Source organism: Doryrhamphus excisus, linkage group LG11 (genome assembly GCF_037039965.1).
Source record: "Doryrhamphus excisus strain RoL-2023G ecotype Guam linkage group LG11, RoL_Dexc_Guam_v1.1, whole genome shotgun sequence".
Taxonomy (NCBI): domain Eukaryota; kingdom Metazoa; phylum Chordata; class Actinopteri; order Syngnathiformes; family Syngnathidae; genus Doryrhamphus; species Doryrhamphus excisus.
In genome coordinates, this window is record NC_136367.1 from 1,058,505 (window position 1) to 1,077,779 (window position 19,275).

The 19,275-nt window shown below is 40.0% G+C and overlaps 1 protein-coding gene across 1 annotated transcript in view; it reads right to left on the minus strand.

Annotated features, from left to right (window-relative positions):
* Positions 1-7,897: 7,897 nt before the first annotated feature.
* epha7 (eph receptor A7) overlaps positions 7,898-19,275 on the minus strand; it is a 61,216-nt gene continuing 49,838 nt past the window's right edge. Inside the window, exons 10-17 of the mRNA XM_058086429.2 lie at positions 17,762-17,887; positions 17,139-17,324; positions 16,281-16,342; positions 16,002-16,211; positions 14,641-14,790; positions 14,191-14,384; positions 12,935-13,090; positions 7,898-11,906 (exon numbers count right to left, since the gene is read on the minus strand). Coding sequence (XP_057942412.2) covers positions 11,792-11,906; positions 12,935-13,090; positions 14,191-14,384; positions 14,641-14,790; positions 16,002-16,211; positions 16,281-16,342; positions 17,139-17,324; positions 17,762-17,887 — 1,199 coding nt within the window. The 3' untranslated portion in view covers positions 7,898-11,791. The remainder of the gene's footprint in view (positions 11,907-12,934; positions 13,091-14,190; positions 14,385-14,640; positions 14,791-16,001; positions 16,212-16,280; positions 16,343-17,138; positions 17,325-17,761; positions 17,888-19,275) is intronic.

Here is a 19,275-nt window from a genome sequence, read left to right on the forward strand (position 1 = left end):
CGTCTGCATGAACGTGATCTTTAAAGGCGATCCGTACTTTTGGGGGATCTCAGGGAAGAAGTACATTTGAAACACTTCTATGCCAGGACTACGTTAAAAAGCCATAGCATTTCAGTATGTGGGATATCAGCTGAGAACACACCCAGTGAACATTCACACAGGAGCTGCTGTAGGCCACTCTCTACACTGCTAACCCGCTGCAAGCAGACAGCTAACACAAGTCGCACGTCCCAGTTTGACTCACCATTCAACAGCCAGACATGACAAAACACGACTATAGTCACATTTATACTCTTTTTATTTACAACATATTGCGCAACTGCAGGGTCTTGAGACACATGCTAACTCGCAAACTAGAGAGCTAGCCACCTAAACGGTAGCCTTCAAGTTATTTCCTTTAAACTTAAATAGCCAAAAACGTACCACTTCCACACGGATAGGGAGGACATGAACATGAATCAAATGTAATAATTTTTTTCTTGGTACACGATACCATACAGCATCCATATCAAACTTTAAACATTAAACTTTCATATCAAGGCGGGGGCCTCAAACTAGTGTCCTGCGGGCCACATTTGGCCCTCGGGCCGCGTGTTTGAGACCACTGATGTAGATGATCCATGCCGAACTGGTAATAAACGGCGATGTATGTTTAAAAAATGACAGCTTTTAACATATAACTATACGTGTTGGATCCCAAATCCGATCCAGAAGTCGAGACTGGACTGGATTATAAAAAAGGAATCCTACTTGGTGGTTATCGCACACTTACAGTATCGTGGCTTTGTCTGGAACCACTTTACAAAACACACATGATCAATGTCACTCAGGATATGCTCACATATCAAGACTAAAATCATCATTTGGAATTGTACTCATGAAACAGGAGGGATCGTAGGAAGGTTTTTACCGACATTCGCTTCTATGAAAATATGGGCCCAGGTATTTGAACGTATCCCTGCAGCACTGAAATAATCCCGAGGCATTATTGATGCCATGCACTTGGCAAGGTGAAAAAACAGACCCTTTGCATGACTGGCTTGTGCTTGTCTGCAGCGGAAGCATGTAAATCCCATTATCAAACCTGGGACATGCTTCACCGCCATTAACTAAACATCAGGCAGGCTTGGGAAGTTCGGCATTTTACTCCAAACTTCCTTGTGTTTTGGGAGTTTAACTAGCTATTTTTGGGAATGGAAGAGCGCAGCCTTCCAGGAAGGGAAACTATATACTCTCAGATTGAAAATTACCCACAGATATTCACAAATCAATTATTAACACGGCGCTACGACTACTCAAATCCAATGCCGCTTTTAATACCATTTTACTTTCACTTTCCCTTCTCGCACATCCTGTCAAAGGTCCGCATCAGGTCGAGCGTGTGCCTGCGATTCTCCGCTCCAACACTAGGGGTAGCGTTTTCCGGTGAGTCGGCCCTATTAACTTGTCACGAGTGAACAATGGCAATTAACGAGAGAAAGATCTCTTTTGAGTGTGTAAATGTGTTGACACTGAGATGTACATGATAATGCAGTACAGTAATCCTATCTTTAGCACGTTTAACTGCTTCCAGATCTGATAGTGACAAGTTGCATTCCTTATTTATATACATCTTTTCATAATTAGACTGTTTAAGACCTTCTTTAACGTTATTAAAGACCTCTAAACATTAAGTAGCACCCCTATAGTCACCATAAATAAGATTTAACACTGACTCACATGTTAGCCTTGACAGCGTACTTCCTGCTGTGGCTATTGTCTCATTAATGTAACATTACTGACACCTAGTGACCAGTGTAGAATACTACCGTAATGCATTAATTATATCTTATTTAGATCTTACATGTCTTATTTTCTCATATTATATCTACTACTACAATGGGTAATAGGAGCGTAAAGGCGAGATGGCCAAAGGTGGAATTGAACTCAGGTCTCCTAGCTGTGAGGTTCTGCGTGCTAACCACTCGTCCGCCGCGCAGCCCCAATATGAGCTTAGAATTAAAAATATATATTTAAACATTTTCCATGAATGCATTTCGTCCCAGCAAGGCATCTAATTGGTTGTGCTGCAATGATGTCAGCCTCCCTCTGGGCTCCTCTGGCGGAGTAATGAAAATATAACACAATGCTGGGACGCAATGCATTATACTTCTATTTTTGGTTTGACAGACGTCGATATCTAACAGTCATGTGGTGGTTAATCAACATGATTATTATTACGTGATTATATTTGTATTACTTTGTATTACTTATATTTGTACTTGTATTCGTTATAGCCGTACAAATTCCATATGTAGGGTTTTTCGGTGTCCAGAGATAAAAGTATCGTCTTTAGGATGCTTGATCTGCACTTCCTCCACCATCATGTTCGTGCCCAGCTCTGTATTCCGACCTGTCAAGCCGAAGCGCTAAACATGTCCATCTTCTCCAGTGGAGGAATATTGCTAAGGGAATAGCCATAAAGGTGTGCTTCTCCATCTTCACTTCTAACCTTTTTTTTTTTTTCATTGAAGTGTAATCACAGAGGGAAGTTGGCTTCATATTTATGAATGATTTATTAAGGAGCTAATGCATCGCAGTGGCAGGAAGAGTGGCCACTTTGGCTGTAATTACTCCTGCAAGAGATACGCCATTGTTTCACATGGGAAAGCCCTTTCCGTCTCTCGGCTCGCTCGTGTCCAATGATAAATATATTTAAAGTTTTTGTGCACAGAATGCTTTTACAGATAGAGTGGGTCATAAAAATAGCAACCTTTGGGATGGACTTTGGTGAGGAGAATAATATTTAAGAAGCACACATCACTTAATCGACTTTCATACACTTTTTATGCTTTGATAGAACTATTTTAAAAGGGCAGCTCCAACCACTTCTTCTTTTGACGCTCGTGTCTTTGGTCCGACGACTGAAGCGGCAACATGCCCGAACGTTTAGAGCAGGGGTCTCAAACACGCAGCCCGCGGGCCAAATGTGGCCCGCAGGACACTCGTTTGAGGCCCTCGTCTTGATAGGAAAGTTTAATGTTAGTGCGGCCCGCGCAAGTTTGATATGGATGCTGTATGGTATCATGTACCCAGAAAAAATTATTACGTTTGATTCATGTTCATGTTAAAGGTTAAACAACTGTTAATAGTTATCCTCCCTATCCGTGTGGAAGTGGTAAGTTTTTGGCTATTTAAGTTCAAAGGAAATAACTTGAAGGCTACCGTTTCCGGTCTATAAGCCCCTACTTTTTTCTTGAACTTTGAACCCTGCGGTTTACACATCTAATTTATGACTATGTTCTCATCTTATGAGATCTCCTATACTTCAGGAGTACTACTGACTCAGTGCCATCTTGCATAGAATGCTAAATTCACACACAGCAACTTAACATTCAAAAGTTAGCTAAGAAATATACAATAAAAGGACCGATATGAGTTCATTCATTTTCTACCGCTTATCCTCACAAGGGTCTCGGGGAGTGCTGGAGCCTATCCCAGCTGTCCCAGGGCACATATCGACAAACAACCATTCACACTCACATTCATACCTATGGACAATTTGGAGTGGCTAATTGCATGTAATTACTCGGGTCTCTTAGCTGTGAGGCCTGCGCGCTAACCACTTGTCCGCCGTCTTGGTATCAGTAGCGGACAATTTTACTCATGGATTATCGAGATTGGTATCGCCACATAAAATCCTGATGGGAACATCCCTAGTTAATAGTTCTTGTCTTTTTTTAAACTTGTATCGGTACTTGTATTGTATATGCCTTTACTACCTTTTTAGTATTAAGTTGCTGTGTGATGAGTTTAGCGTTCTTTGACATTGGACTGCAACCAGGTCCAAAAATGTGGCAGACCTTGGACACCCTGGAGGGATTATGTCCCGGGGTCTGGGAAGTCTGGTTTCCCTACTGAGACTTTAGTATTGAATAGAAACAGCGGTAGTGCGGCCCACCTCTACTGCGGATGTTGTTGCTGCTCTTGTAGGATGTAATGGTCATTTGTAGTTTTTACAGTGTTGATAGTACTAGACGCTATTGTTGGTTCCATCCAGCAGTGCTTTTAGCCTGTCATCCCTCAACGGGATACTAAAAGTGGAAAACAATAGGTCTTTGTCCCGAAGGACAGCAAAGTAAAAGTAAATCCACTACCATAATGGACGTTGTATATATATATATATATATATATATATATATATATAGTATATCACTAAAAGAATAATGCACTAATGCCTTTGTAGCAGCGGTGTCTCAGTGCACTTGAGATCGTGATGGGATATAAACGATTAGCATGCTAAACAAGACCCTGCTTGGCAAACAGCAAAAACAAAGAGAAAAGAGTTTTCATCTATTGAGCTGCTGCGGTCTTTATTCTTTATTTTAAACGGCTGGTCCTTCACTCTTGTTTTTGTGTGTGGGGGTTGGATGGCATTCAATAAGGTACACTAAATTACACTTCATCAGTTACTACTTCATGTCATTAATCATTAGTACCTCAGTAATGTATTTTCATGTACCTTATTGTAAAGTGAGATATTCTCTTCCACGTACTACTCAGGGTCAGAGGTGAGCTGGAAAGTCTTATGGGCTACAGACAGTGGACTTCAATGGACAGCTCATGGTCCGTGTTTGGTCCACGAGCCGCCTATTTGTGTACGACATTGGGCCTTCAGTTATTACAGAGATTAGGAACTTGCGTTAAAAGGATTTCAGTCATTGACAGAACGCCTGCAGTGTGGATCCGTTGATAGTAAAGAACCGAGACACGTGAAGGTTAGTCGTGGCATCCCACAGGGTTCCGTGCTAGGACCCTATATTGTTCAGCCTTTGTATGTTGTTCTTAGGCAATATCATTAGAAAAATACACCATGAACTTCCGCTGATATGCAGATGACACACAACTGTACTTATTAACCACACTAAATTAAACTAATCACAATTTTTTTAAAAGAAATAATTCTTTATTTAATAAAGAAAATTTTAAAAATAAAATGCTTGGAAGCAAAAATGGAAAAGCTTATGAGAAAAATGTGTCATCTAATGAGAAAATGATTTTTTTTAAGTTAAAAAAAGAAGTTGTAATTTCTGGAAAAAGGTTATAATGTAACAAGAATAAAGTAAAAATTTTGAATTAAGGCATATAATTATGAGAATAAAATTTTCATAATAAAGTATGAAAAAAATGAAATAAAAAAAAATAGCTGTCATCAAGTCACAAAACTAAAGTCCAAAATATGAAGCAAAATTTTTTTATTGTAACAAGAAAACAGTGGCAACCCTAATAATTGGTACGGTCTATTGAAACGATGACGATGTCTATTGAATATCATATGAAGGCAGGGAATGACTGTGTCTAGCGAGAAGAACCTCCAGCATGTGGATCAGATCTTTCCGGGGCAAAAAGCTGAGATTTAAAAGCCTTCCTTAGTTTTCCAACTCCAAGAACCTTTTTCTACTTTGACAGGCTCTGCATTAAAGTGTCATCACGATGTTGTGACATTTCATGAAATGCGATACAATCGACTAAATGGAGGAAAGCCAGCACGCCAAAATGGTCACGCCTAACTGTCATCTGAACGTTGATGCTGCTCAGATGCCGTCCCCGCCACACCGTTTACTTCCTCCGCCATCCGGTACATTCCTAATCAAACCTCTCACATGTCAGACTCCGGTCTCATACGTTCAATTTGCTGCACGGTTTTCAGCTCCAATAAAAATGACCCCAGAATTAGGACGCATGTGGATGTTTTTTCACAGCCATCCTTCCTTTGCCTCCATTAGAAGAGCTTGTCTTCTCATCGGGACCACCTGCCTGTTTAAGCTGGGAAGCCTGCTGCGGTATTTAAGTTTTTTTTTATCTCCTGCTAATCTCTTGCTAATGTGTCGTCTTGTGTTGCTCATTTTATACCAAATGGATGATTACGTTTCCAGATGTTTATGAAGCATTCTGGCTTGGAATCGGAGGAGTCGATGTTTTTGTCTAAAAGTCTAGTTTGCTGATATTTTTGGGCTTGGATATGTAATCTCGAGATAATATTACAACCCCAAAAACATCTTTCTTTAATATTTCAAATCTATACTACTACAAGAAAAATGTTTCTTCATAATATTAGTTTATTCTTAGAAAATTCCAACTTTTTTCTTGTTACAATAGATTTTTTTTTGCTTCATATTTTGGACTTTAGTTTTGTAAGACTACAGCTATTTTTTCATTTCCAATGTGTTTTTTTCCCCAACTAGTTCAACTTTCATTATGGAAATTTTATTCTTATAATTATATGCCTTAATTCCAATAATATTTTGACTTTATTCTTGTTACATTATAAATATTTCCAAAGATTACAACTTCTTGTTTCTCATATTACTTTTGAAAAAATAGTTTTCTCATTTTTCTTGTAATTTTTTTTACTGCATTCTTGTAAAATGATTTCCAAGTATTTTATTTTTTTTAATTTTCTTTATTGTGATTAGTTTAGTTTGGTTAATAAGTACGGTTGTGTGTCATCTGCATAGCAGTGGAAGTTCCTGGTGTGTTATATAATGATATTGCCAAAGGGGGACATACAAAGACTGAACAATACAGGTCCTAGCACGGAACCCTGTGGGATGCCACATGTTTAGATTATACATACGTTTTTTTTAGAATGTGCCACAGGCCCATCAAAAAAAGGCCACAAATGGGCACCGGGCCTCACTTTAGACACCGCTGTTGTAGAAAGAACCCTGCACTCACTATGACGCATAAGAGACAAACATTTACAGATTGCATTTTATTTCCAAAAATATATGTACAAAGGTTACAAAGCAAAAGTCTTTATGTAACAGACAATGATCAACTTAACGGTGTTTTATATCCTGTATCTTCTGATGACAAAAAGAATCAGCGCTGATTCATTCTCTTTATGTTTACCGAGAAATAAATAGTAAAATCTTACTTTTTTTTTTTTTAAACGTTCATCATTACTAAAAATGAAATCACATCCATGATCTTTGGTCCGAAATGAAAAGGTATGTACAATTGAATACTTGAGTGATGACAAGTCATCTGAAAGATATAAAAAAATATAGTGCATTTTTTATTGATTCAGTTTTCTGTTGTCTGGTAGTATGTGTAAAAACAATATAAATAAAATATACAAGTCTTACAATTAGAAGAAGAAGAAAAAAAAAACAGTGTTGCACTCTTTGGAATCAAGTCCCAGCGCACCAAAGCAGTGACATAAATTTGCAGTGCTGAATCAAAACATTTCAAAAAGATTTCCTTACTAGCTTTATTATCGGCTGCATGTGACTCAATATTGTATAATCCCGTTTTTGTCTTTTTATTTCATCTTTGTTTTTTTTATGGCCGAGTTGAAGAGAACCACACCTCGGAATGTGATATGATGGATTTCAAAAGGGGGGGTAACTATAATGCTCATTTTTCGACCCTTTGTATTGAGTTGTGTTCTCCGATAGAGCAGTTTCACACAATAACCCGCCCAGAAAACTTCCTAGATCTTTCAGAATCTGCACCTATTCCAGCTGTATTTCCTTCCATTTGTGCTTCCAAACACGGTCCGCGGCCTTCCTAACTATGAACCATATAAGGAAGTCCGCCACTCTGTGACATCACAAAGGCGCAGTTTGTACCACGCCTTCTGAAACCGAGCGTTTTGAGCCATCCCAAACTTCTTTCAGGGCTCACTTCCAAATGCGCAAACCTCATTATCTGAAACTTTGGCATCATTTGACACCAAAATACGACATTCTAGCAACGTTTATAGGTCAGAAAAGTGGAAAAAGCATCATAGGTCCCTTTTAAGGATGATGTGTTGACTGAATGGCTTTAGTTCGTTAATCTGCCTCATTGTGGAATTCTTTATATAGATTAGGTGAGGTTTATTAAAGGTGCTCGGATCAGGACCCCCCCCCCCCCCCCCCCCACCAGGAACTCCATCAACCAACACTATTTCTCCCCTGCACTAGCTTAAATATTTTTTTTTTATTTCTTTCATTTGTTGAATCGATTTTTACCAGGGCCACATTGACAAAAAATGATATCCAAAATTTTGAGTGTAAAGTTATACATTTCAGAGAAAAAAAATTGCTCAAGTCCCCCATTTTCTCAGGCAGTGCCCGTTACAGCAAAGTATTAAAATCATCTCAGATTTTGAGAATAAAATCCTAACACGCTAATGTGACCTTGGGGATTTGGAGGGGGCGGGGTCAGGAAGTAGGAAGTGAGAAGGGCTAGACATGCTAATCTGTTTGGGTTCAACCGCTGTGTTTTGCTGCCATGTTATCAATAAAAGTTAGCCTGAAGACCCATGCTCTATTTTCCCTTTGACACGTAATATTATGAATTTATTCTTGCAAATGTACAACTTTTTCTAATTTTCTTCAATTTAAGGCTTTATTCTCGTGAATTTACAACTTTTTCCTCATAGATTTATGACTTTTTCTGGTAAATTTACAACTTTTTGTCATAAATGTCTTCTTTTGTTCTGGTAAATTCATGACTTTATTCTCATAAATCTAAAATTTCATCTCATAAATGTACAACTTTTTATCATAAATGTACACATTTATTCTCGTAAATGTTCCACTTTATTCTCATAATTGTATGACTTTTTTCAGGTATTTTTTTTTTTTTTTTAACATGGCCCCAGTACTCTGCTGTACATTTGGACTTGGAATGATCCAAGAAAGTAGCCAAATATTTTCAAATTTTGAAAATGATCCACATCTCTTGATCTATGATCTATTTTTACGATCTATTTTAGAGAAACCACATATCTGGTAAAAAAAACAAAAAAAAAAACCAATATATGTATCTACCTATATACAGACAGCAGGGGATATTCTTATTTTATCCCCTGCTGATTTAAGTTAGGCTTACCTCCTAACAAAGACATGGACAGTCCATACTTTTATGCAAAGTGTATTGAAACAGATAAAAATAACAAATCAAAAATTCATGTTTGATTAACTTAAATTAATATTTGATTCCCTGGAAAACAAAAAGAATTCCGAGCCGCCGGAAAGAAGAAACTACGCACACGAAAAAACACAGACGGCAACTCAGCATCACAATCTGTCCCTGCCCAGTTTTTGATTTGACACCCAAATCCTCCTTCTCATCATCAGAAAGTATTGCTGGTGAATAAATATGAACGCTTGTGATTGAGTGGCGCATCCGAAGGGGTCTTCTCCTCTCAGCACACATAGACTAGCACCTTGGTGATGTCAAGTGAAGACCTATTTTACCTGGTAATTATTGCTTTGTTTACTTCGTCTCTTCTCTTAGCACTTTGTAGCATCACGACGTGTCCTTGATCTTGATTTCAGCAGTGCAAGTTTCAGATAACGAAACATCATACGGCGAGGATAACAAAACAAACCGAGATCACGTTGAAAAAAGAAATCGCAGTAAAAGCATCCGCACCGGCAATACGTCAAACACTTAAGGCAGCGACACATCCACGGAGTTCACCTTTCTCCTTTTTTTGATTCCATGTATTTGCAGCGGAAGAATGTACCCAGAAAATGTGCAACATTTAGGCATAATTCTGTCAAAACAAGCGATGGGGCTTGGATATGGTCTTTCAACAGTGCACCATCCCAACAAAGAGTCGGAGCTAAAATTCCCGTAATGAACTCCAACGATATTGCTACATTGACAAAGAGTCAAAGAAGGTCTAGAAAAATCTATTCAGTGTTCAAAATTCATAATAAATGAATGAAAAATTGTACATGAGGTTCAAAGTGCCAACAGAAAAGGTTGAAGAGAACGTTTTCTCCATATTTGGATTATTTGGATTAATACTGAGTATACCCTGCTTGCAAGTCGAAGGAAATGTAGATTTTGATCCTAACCCTTAACCCTTCATTTCTTTCAAGCAGAGTATTCCCTGTTTCCAAGTTGAAGGAAAACATGGACTGTTCAATGCACCATAGACTGTTTAGCACAAAGCAAAAACAGTCCGAACCCGAAGAGGTATGTTTCCTCCAGATTTGGATAATACTGATTACACCCTGTTTCAAATTTGAAGAAAATGTAGACTATTCTATGAACCATGGTATGTTACAATGAAAAACTGATTTTAATCCTAACCTAAACCATAACCAACCCCCGAACCCTGAAGGTATGGATAATGCAGCGTATACCAAGTCGAAGTTTCCAAGTCGGAGGAAACATAAACCGTTCTATGCACGGTGATATGTTACAAACAAAAACCAGATTTGAGCCCTAATCCGACCCAAACTCTAACCCTCACTCTAACCAACGCCAAACTCTAAAGGCATGTTTCCGCCATATTTGGATAATACCGAGTATACCCTGTTTCCAAGTCGAAGGAAACATAAACTGTTCTATGCACGGTGCTTTGTTACAAATTAAAACCAGATTTGAGCCCTAATCCGACCCAAACTCTAACCCTCACTCTAACCAACGGCAAACTCTAAAGGTTTGTTTCCTCCATGTTTGGATAATACTGAGTATACCCTGTACTGTATACTGTAAGTCGGAGGAAACATAAACCATTCTATGTACGGTGGTATGTTACAAACGAAAACCAGATTTGAGCCCTAATCCGACCCAAACTCTAACCCTCACTCTAACCAACGCCAAACTCTCAAGGTATGTTTCCTCCATGTTCGGATAATACTGAGTATACCCTGTACTGTATACTGTAAGTCGGAGGAAACATAAACCGTTCTATGCACGATGGTATGTTACAAACAAAAACCAGATTTGAGGCCTAATCAGACCCAAACTCTAACCCTCACTCTAACCAACGCCAAACTCTAAAGGTATGTTTCCTCCATGTTCGGATAATACTGAGTATACCCTGTACTGTATACTGTAAGTCGGAGGAAACATAAACCGTTCTATGCACGGTGGTATGTTACAAACGAAAACCAGATTTGAGGCCTAATCAGACCCAAACTCTAACCCTCACTCTAACCAACGCCAAACTCTAAAGGTATGTTTCCTCCATGTTTGGATAATACTGAGTATACCCTGTACTGTATACTGTAAGTCAAAGGAAACATAAAGTGTTCTATGCACCGTGGTATGTTACACATGAAAACCATATTCGAGGCCTAATCAGACCCAAACTGTAACCAACGCCAAACTCTAAAGGTATGTTTCCTCCATGTTTGGATAATACTGAGTATACCCTGTACCATATACTGTAAGTCAAAGGAAACATAAAGTGTTCTATGCACCGTGGTATGTTAGAAACAAAAAACAGATTTGAGCCCTAATCCTACCCAAACTCTAACCCTCACCAAACTCTAAAGGTACGTATGTTTCCTCCATGTTTGGATAATACCGAGTATACCCTGTACCGTATACTGTAAGTCAAAGGAAACATAAAGTGTTCTATGCACGGTGGTATGTTACACATGAAAAGCAGGTTCAACCCGAAGCACCCCAAATACGGAGTATACCCTGTTTCCAAGACCGTTCCATGGACCATGGTCTGAACCCCCAAACCTCAGCTTGTAGATCCAACATTTCGTTCTTTTTAAAGGCAAACCATTGCCAATAGTGTCATTAAGGAGTCATTAAGTTTAAACACTTAATTGTCAACGCACGATTTGATATGTGTTCATTAGCTCATTTAGAAAAAAAAGAAAAGAAAATGCCATTTTCCTTGTCCATTGTTTGCATTTCTTCCTCTCCTTCACGTCCAAAATGTCTCACTGAAGAAAAACATTCCCGTGAGGCTGACATGTTCATCCATTGATCCCAGCCAGGTTCCAGTACACATAATACTCCATACAGTACAGATAATACTCCATAAAAATTGTTTCCGTCAGACTTGGACACCTGGATTGTGAAGATGAAGCATCTGCGATCTCATCGTCTGTATACTGCTCATAATCTTTTTCTGATGGCCCACTAGTGTAATACCCACGCTCATGACATCCCTGGAAGACAAGACAAAACATCAGTCAGCCGAGGAATACCAGACGCATCTTATCTCCTTTTTGGGGGCACTTTGTGAGAAAGCGTAGTACGGTGATCCCTTGCAGTTAATTGGTTCTGGAGCACCAGACTTTTTGACTCGCGGGCCGCATTGGTATGACAAAATTACGGGGGGGGGGGGGGGGGGGGGGGGGGGCAGACTATATATTTTACACGTAGCAGTCCACCTGGTATTATTGTACCTGTAAAATTGTCATGCAATCTGCTATTATTATTTATTATTTTATATTTATATTTAAATATTTTAAAAATAATAAAATATTATAATAATTACAATAAAATTAAAATAAATTCATATAATAATTTGCATTAATATAATAATTATAATAATCATAATAGTTCTAATAATAATTATAATAATCTAATAATAATCTAATAATAATAATTATTATTATTATGTGCTTGTGTCCCTTTTTTCAGGAGCACTTTGTAAACAACAGACCATGTCAAAAAACGAAATTGATAAAACCATGAAAAGGTTGGCTCAGGCCATGATGCCAGGTTGTATGTTGACTTTAAATGAAATACTTTGGAAAGATTGGGCGGGCCGTATTCAAACACTTGGCGGGCCGGATGTGGCCCCCGGGCCGTAGTTTGCCCACCCCTGGTTTAGATTCTGTTCCACAAATGGCGCTAATGCACACCAAAGCTGCTTGCCAACCGCCAATAAACAACAGAAGAAGAAGAAGAACGCAGTCGGACAACTTTCCGATTGAGCGGGTACAAGATACCTCAATCGGATTGGGGAAAGGAATATTCCACCCTTGGGAATCCCATTATATATTCATTCGGATTGGCACTTTGGGAATGAGGTGTATACAAAGGTTACATTCTTTCCGTTTGAGCAAATAACCTGAATGGAATTGGAATATTTGGGTCCATGTATACGTGGCTAATAATCTCATAGTACTTTTTGTTGTTGTAGTCCTGAGTTCTGGTGTTTTTATTTTAGGGATTTCCATCTACTTACTCGATTGACATCCTGGCCACAGATTTCAGGGAACTGTAGCCAGCTGCTGTGAAGTTGTCCCGATATCGTTCCATCTTGATGGCTTCCAGCCACTCTTCCACTGAGTGGAGAGCAGCAAAATCCAGCGTGCTCTGATCTAACAGGGGTCGAGCTGGTCTGTGGGATGAGAACATGAGGGTGTTGGCGGGAAGACAGAAAAGGGCATCTGACATCTGGACTATTTTTAAGTAAAACAACGCCAGCTGGACGAAAGCAGGGCCACGTTCTTTCCAGGCACTTTCATATTTTACAAAGTAAAACATAGGAAGTTATATGGATTTCAAGTTAAAAGCTTTGTGAAATGCTTCTATTTTCCCACATTATGAGTTCAATCCCATAAAATCTAAATGTTTTTTCCTTAATTATAATTTTTATCTCAATATTTTTGACTTTATTCTCACAAAATTACACTTTTCAACTTTCCACTTTTATTCTCATAATTTGTTCTCATAATTATGACTTTATATGGCAGCCCTGATCAATAGCACTCACAATAAATATACTTAAAATACTAAAAATTATAATTAATCCAGCCACACGGTGGCCATGTTGGCCACACAGTCACGAGATCCGGCAGACCCGGGTTCAATTCTCCACTTGGGCATCTCTGTGTGGAGTTCCTAATATAGTTTAAGGTTTTGGAAAGCAGGAAGTGAACAAATGTAACAGTTAGTGATTGTAAAAGTACCAGATGGAGGGGTAGGATTTAATAAGCTTTGCTTCTTCCTACTCCTTTTGGACATGTGGAACTGGGAACTGTTTATGGGATGCACTCAATTGGAATCTGATGCATGTTCAAATGAAATAATACCATTACCATTACCATTACCATTACCATTACCATTACCATTACCATTACCATTACCATTACCATTTCTTGTTAAATTATATTTCACAAATGTGCTGAAGTCCAATAATAACTAGTTTCAGGCTGAAATGGCCCCCGCTCCGCACTTTGGACACCACTGGGCTAATGTATTGAGAGTGTTTCTGTCCGTTCATCATCCGGGTTGGAGGAAAGGTGTCTGATGGGGGAGTAACCGTGGGTGATGGATCGGAGCAATTCCTTTCATCGGTTGGATCCGATACCCTCATGGCCCCTTTAAGGACCTCCACGGGACTCAGGTCCTCATCGGCTGCTTGAGAGAATGCTAGTCCTGCACTACTCCAGTACGTCATACTGGAAGCGGATAAAGAAATACTAAAGATGTCCTCACCTTGTGCATGTCCCAGCTGGCGTTTTCAGCGTGGTCGGATTCCGAATCATCTTGTCGAGAATGCTGACGATCTGATCGAATTTGGGCCGATCTCCTCTGTCCGTCTGCCAGCAATCCAACATAAGCTGATGAAGGCCTGGGGGACAGTCCATCGGAGCCGGGAGACGGTAGCCTTCCTCCAGGGCTTTAATGACCTAAACGTCGGAAACGGGTTTGCCTCTGTTACATTTCTCCGCCTTTTCATGCAAGTGCGAGTGTCTCACTCTGTTTGCCGTTGTTCTATGAAGCAGAGATAGCTTTTTTCACTGTGTGAGTGTGAAAACTAGAACAAAACACTTTGACTGAGACCAGATCTGACGTAGTTTTCCAAGCAGTGGGAGCAGCGTAAGAAAAAGTTCAGATTCTGGCAACATATAGCGGACGGTAAAATGATACAGTTATCGCACTTACATCTTGATTGGACATGTCCCAATATGGCCGTTCCCCGTAGGACATCACCTCCCACATGACAATCCCGTAACTCCACACATCGCTTGCTGAGGTGAATTTACGGAACTGGACAGCTTCTGGCGCCGTCCACCGAACTGGTATTTTTCCACCCTGTTCAGAAAAATACAAAATATACAGTACTACACAACAGTTTGTGTAAATATTTTAATACAGTAATCCCTCGCCACTGCACGCTTCCAATTTCACAGCTTCACTCCATCATGGTTTTTAAAGAAATATATTCCATCATGCTGTTTTGGCTTGACTATGGCTTAGTGTTGAAAAAATTATTATTTAATATTATTAAATTATTATAATTATTTATTATAATTATATTATTATATATTATTATTATTATTGTAATAATTATTATAATTAATTATTATTATAATTAATTGTTATTTCCCTAAATTATGCATTTTCAAGCATAAAAATGGGCAAATGAAGTAAAACAAAGATTTAAGAAGATGCTTTAAAAGATGCTTTCACATGCGAGGTTAATTGCTGACTGCAAATTGTCCAATTGTCCAAATTGAATGTGAGTGTGAATGGTTGTTTGTCTATTTGTGCCCTGTGATTGGCTGGCGACCAATCCAGGGTGTACCCCGCCTCTCGCCTGGAGACAGCTGGGATAGGCTGCAGCACCCCCCCCACCCTCCGTCGTGAGGATAAGCGTGAGGATATTTAATTTAATTTAATTTAATTTAATTTAATTTAATTTAATTTAATTTAATTTAATTTAATTTAATTTAATTTAATTTAATTTAATTTAATTTAATTTAATTTAATTTTTTATCACGTACCAAAGTACGAGGCGATATGATAAATGGCTCACCTTTACTTTCTCTGATGTGGTATTTATTAATGTGCGGTTCTGCGGTTAATCGGTTGTCCATTGTTGTGTATGCAATGAAAATGGATCCGCCGGGAGCGTCGAAACCGTTTTGTATGCGACGCTCGAGTCCGCCAGGTCGGAGCCATCCTCAAACGGAACAACCAGTGACATTCTAGTCGATTCCGTGCCCAAGGGAGTTAAGGCGGCGTTGGGAAATAATGCTATCCGCACTAAATAATCACTCTCACGTTTGTTGGCGGCTATTTAGAAAATAATGGCCGTGTGTTGAGGAGAGTACATTTCCACTGTACAGTAATACAAGCTGTACTACTTTAGAGGGACAATATTGGATTCTTGATTATACATTCTATTACATCTTATTGGTGCAGCGTTTTAACGGCAAGCGGCGACTTCCTCTGAAATGTAACCCCCACTTACTGAACGCCACCCGGTAAGACAAGTGAGACAAGTGCGTTAATGAACTCACAGTGGTTGAGTAGACGGCTTCGGGATCGTCGTTTATCATCCGCGACAAGCCGAAGTCGGACACTTTACAGACAAGGTTGCTGTTCACCAGGATGTTTCGTGCTGCCAGATCTCGATGGACGTAACCCATGTCCACCAGATATCTCATTCCTGCCGCGATGCCCCTGAGCATGCCAACCAACTGAATGACGGTGAATTTACCGTCGTGTATCTGCGCAGAGCAACACGACCAGGTCAGCAATCCTGCGCTGGTGGACTTTTCCATACTCGGGATACTCACTCTCAGGAAGGAATCCAGTGAACCGTTCTCCATGAACTCTGTGACGATCATCACTGGTTTTCCTGGAGAAAGAAAGGACTATTTATAGACATCGATGACAATGATGCTGTTAGAGACTATTATTAAGTTTAATAACTTCTCATAGAAAGCCTTCTTGACTTTCCTGAGGAGGCTTCTTGAAGAAGAAGAAGTCTGGCTATTATGTCATGTGTACAGTAAAGTCTCGTTATATCGATATTCTTGGGAGTCGGAAAAAATACCGATATAACCGGACTATCCATATATCCGATCCTGCGCCGAACTGCATTAAAAGTGGGCGGATCTTTGATATGGCATGTAATTTTCTCCTTGAGTTCATGGATTGCGTATCTAGCATGCTTTTGTACTACAGTAAATAAAAATAAACTTACGCTGTAGTGATTACCGGTTACCGGGACATAATTCACCCCGGAACTATCGATAGGGAAGGTGTTGCCACCCGGAAGTTGACTGGAAGCAGCCGTTGGCCGTGTTCTTTTTTGGTATTGAAATCCTTAAGCAAAGATTGATTTAAGCTGCTTTTGTATCGATATAAGCAGACCAAATTGGCTGGCGGGAGATGAAAAGGGCATCCTAGTAACCGGGTTATCATAATAACCGGGTATCGTACTAACGGAGCTAATTATATCATAAAAGACTAGAAATTTGCCGGGAAATGAAAATAGTATCGTAATAAGTAGTAATTCGTTTTAACCGATATCGATATAACAAGACTTTACTGTGTTTAATGTCGTGTTTCTCTGTTACAGTAAAGCTACTGTAAAAACACAATACTTTAAGAGGACTACTTCAGTCTGCGTCTCCTGACGGTGGGATTACCTCTTGTCACTACTCCTTCCAGATGCACCACATTGGGATGGTCGAACTGTCCCATGATGCTGGCCTCGCAGAGGAAGTCCCTCCTCTGCTTCTCGGTGTAACCCACTTTTAACGTTTTAATGGCGACCGAAGCGTCCCGTTTTCCAGGTAATTTTATCCGCCCGCTGCACATCTCCCCGAACTCTCCTGCATGGCGTGAAGGGTGAGGTTAGTTGAAGGTAAAGCCAAATGATGGAGCTCTTCATAATAACAAATGCATTAGTGTACAGAATATTGAGACAAAGTGCAGCTGTGCTGCGGTGGAATACAAATTGGAGCGCGGCATCTTTTTATTCCCAGGGGAGGACAAGCGAGACCTATATAAAGACGCACTGGAAATGCATAGACACTCGCATTGACCGCCTCTGCAAAACCAATGTGGCAGCGATTTCTCAGCTGCGGCAATCGCCCGCAGCCCGCAAATTAATTGCAATGAACTTTTCCCCCGCTTCATAATTGTATATCAATATACAATGTGTAAGGCTGTGTGCTGTATTCACCGATGTGAATATATGGCTGTCAGCGTGATAGATGGGAGTACAGGGACTAAACGGAAAGAGCCGAGAGACAACGGGGGGGCTCACCTGCTCTGACAACCCGCTCGATTTTAATGCAGGACGCATCCAGCTCCTTGGTAAATTGATGGACAGCTCTGTTTGGGTCCTCGTAGGTTTCAGGGTCAATATATGTCTTAGTGCCTGGAAATTTAACTACACAAAAGAGAAGAGGATTATGATGATGTATTGCTATGCGCTATGCAAACCAGCACCCTCGTGGCAGGGAAATAGTCATCAACAAAACAAATGATTCACAAAAATGTGATAAATGTGATTTCATCCTTGGTTAGCATTCCCTCTTAACCAAATGTACTCTAACCAAATAAATTGCTGGTTTTCTCCCAGTTTCTGCTGCTTTTCCTCTCGCAAATTTTCTTCCCATAATTTATATATGCGCTGCACGGCGGACACGTGGATAAGGCGCAGGCCACACAGCCAGGAAACCCGAGTTTGATTCCACCCTCGGGTATCTCTGTGTGGAGTTTGCATGTTTCTCCGGGTACTCCGGTATCACAAAAATGTGATAAACAGTCAGCAGTCAAATACCAAGGAGTGATTTCATCCTTGGTTAGCATTCCCTCTTAACCAAATGTACTCTAACCAAATAAATTTCACGTTGCTGGTTTTCTCCCAGTTTCTGCTGCTTTTCCTCTTGTAAATTTTCTTCTCAGAATTTATTTACGGGCTGCACGGCGCAAAAAGTGGTTAAGGCGCAGGCCAGACAGCTAGGAGACCCGAGTTCGATTCCACCCTCGGGTATTTCGGTGTGGGGTTTGCATGTTTCTCCGGGTACTCCGGTATCACAAAAATATGATAAACAGTCAGCAGTCGAATGCCAAGGTGTGATTTCATCCTTGGTTAGCATTCCCTCTTAACCAAATGTACTCTAACCAAATCAATTTTACGTTGCTGGTTTTCTCCCAGTTTCTGCTGCTTTTCCTCTTGTAAATTTTCTTCTCAGAATTTATTTACGGGCTGCACGGCGCAAAAAGTGGTTAAGGCGCAGGCCAGACAGCTAGGAGACCCGAGTTCGATTCCACCCTCGGGTATTTCGGTGTGGGGTTTGCATGTTTCTCCGGGTACTCCGGTATCACAAAAATATGATAAACAGTCAGCAGTCGAATGCCAAGGTGTGATTTCATCCTTGGTTAGCATCCCTCTTAACCAAATGTACTCTAACCAAATAAATTTTAGGTTTTTTTTTTTACGTTTTTCTCCCAGTTTCTGCTGCTTTTCCTCTCGCAACTTTTCTTCTCAGAATTTATTTACGGGCTGCACGGTGTCTGTGGTCCAAGTGGGGTTCATTCAGACACAAGCTGTGTCAAGTCCGTGTTTGGAGGTGTTAGAACAGCGAGCGGTGGAGCTTTCACACCTTTAGCAATAATAGACATGGACTCACAGCACCAGAGCAGCCTTTTTTTCCATTCAGCGGGTTTGCGTACCGCGTCTATCATTCCCGTTCCAAGTGGGGAAGCTGTGTCGTGTTGTCCCCAGGGTCATCATTAGGAGGTGGCGTATAGGTGTTTAAAAACTCTTACTGA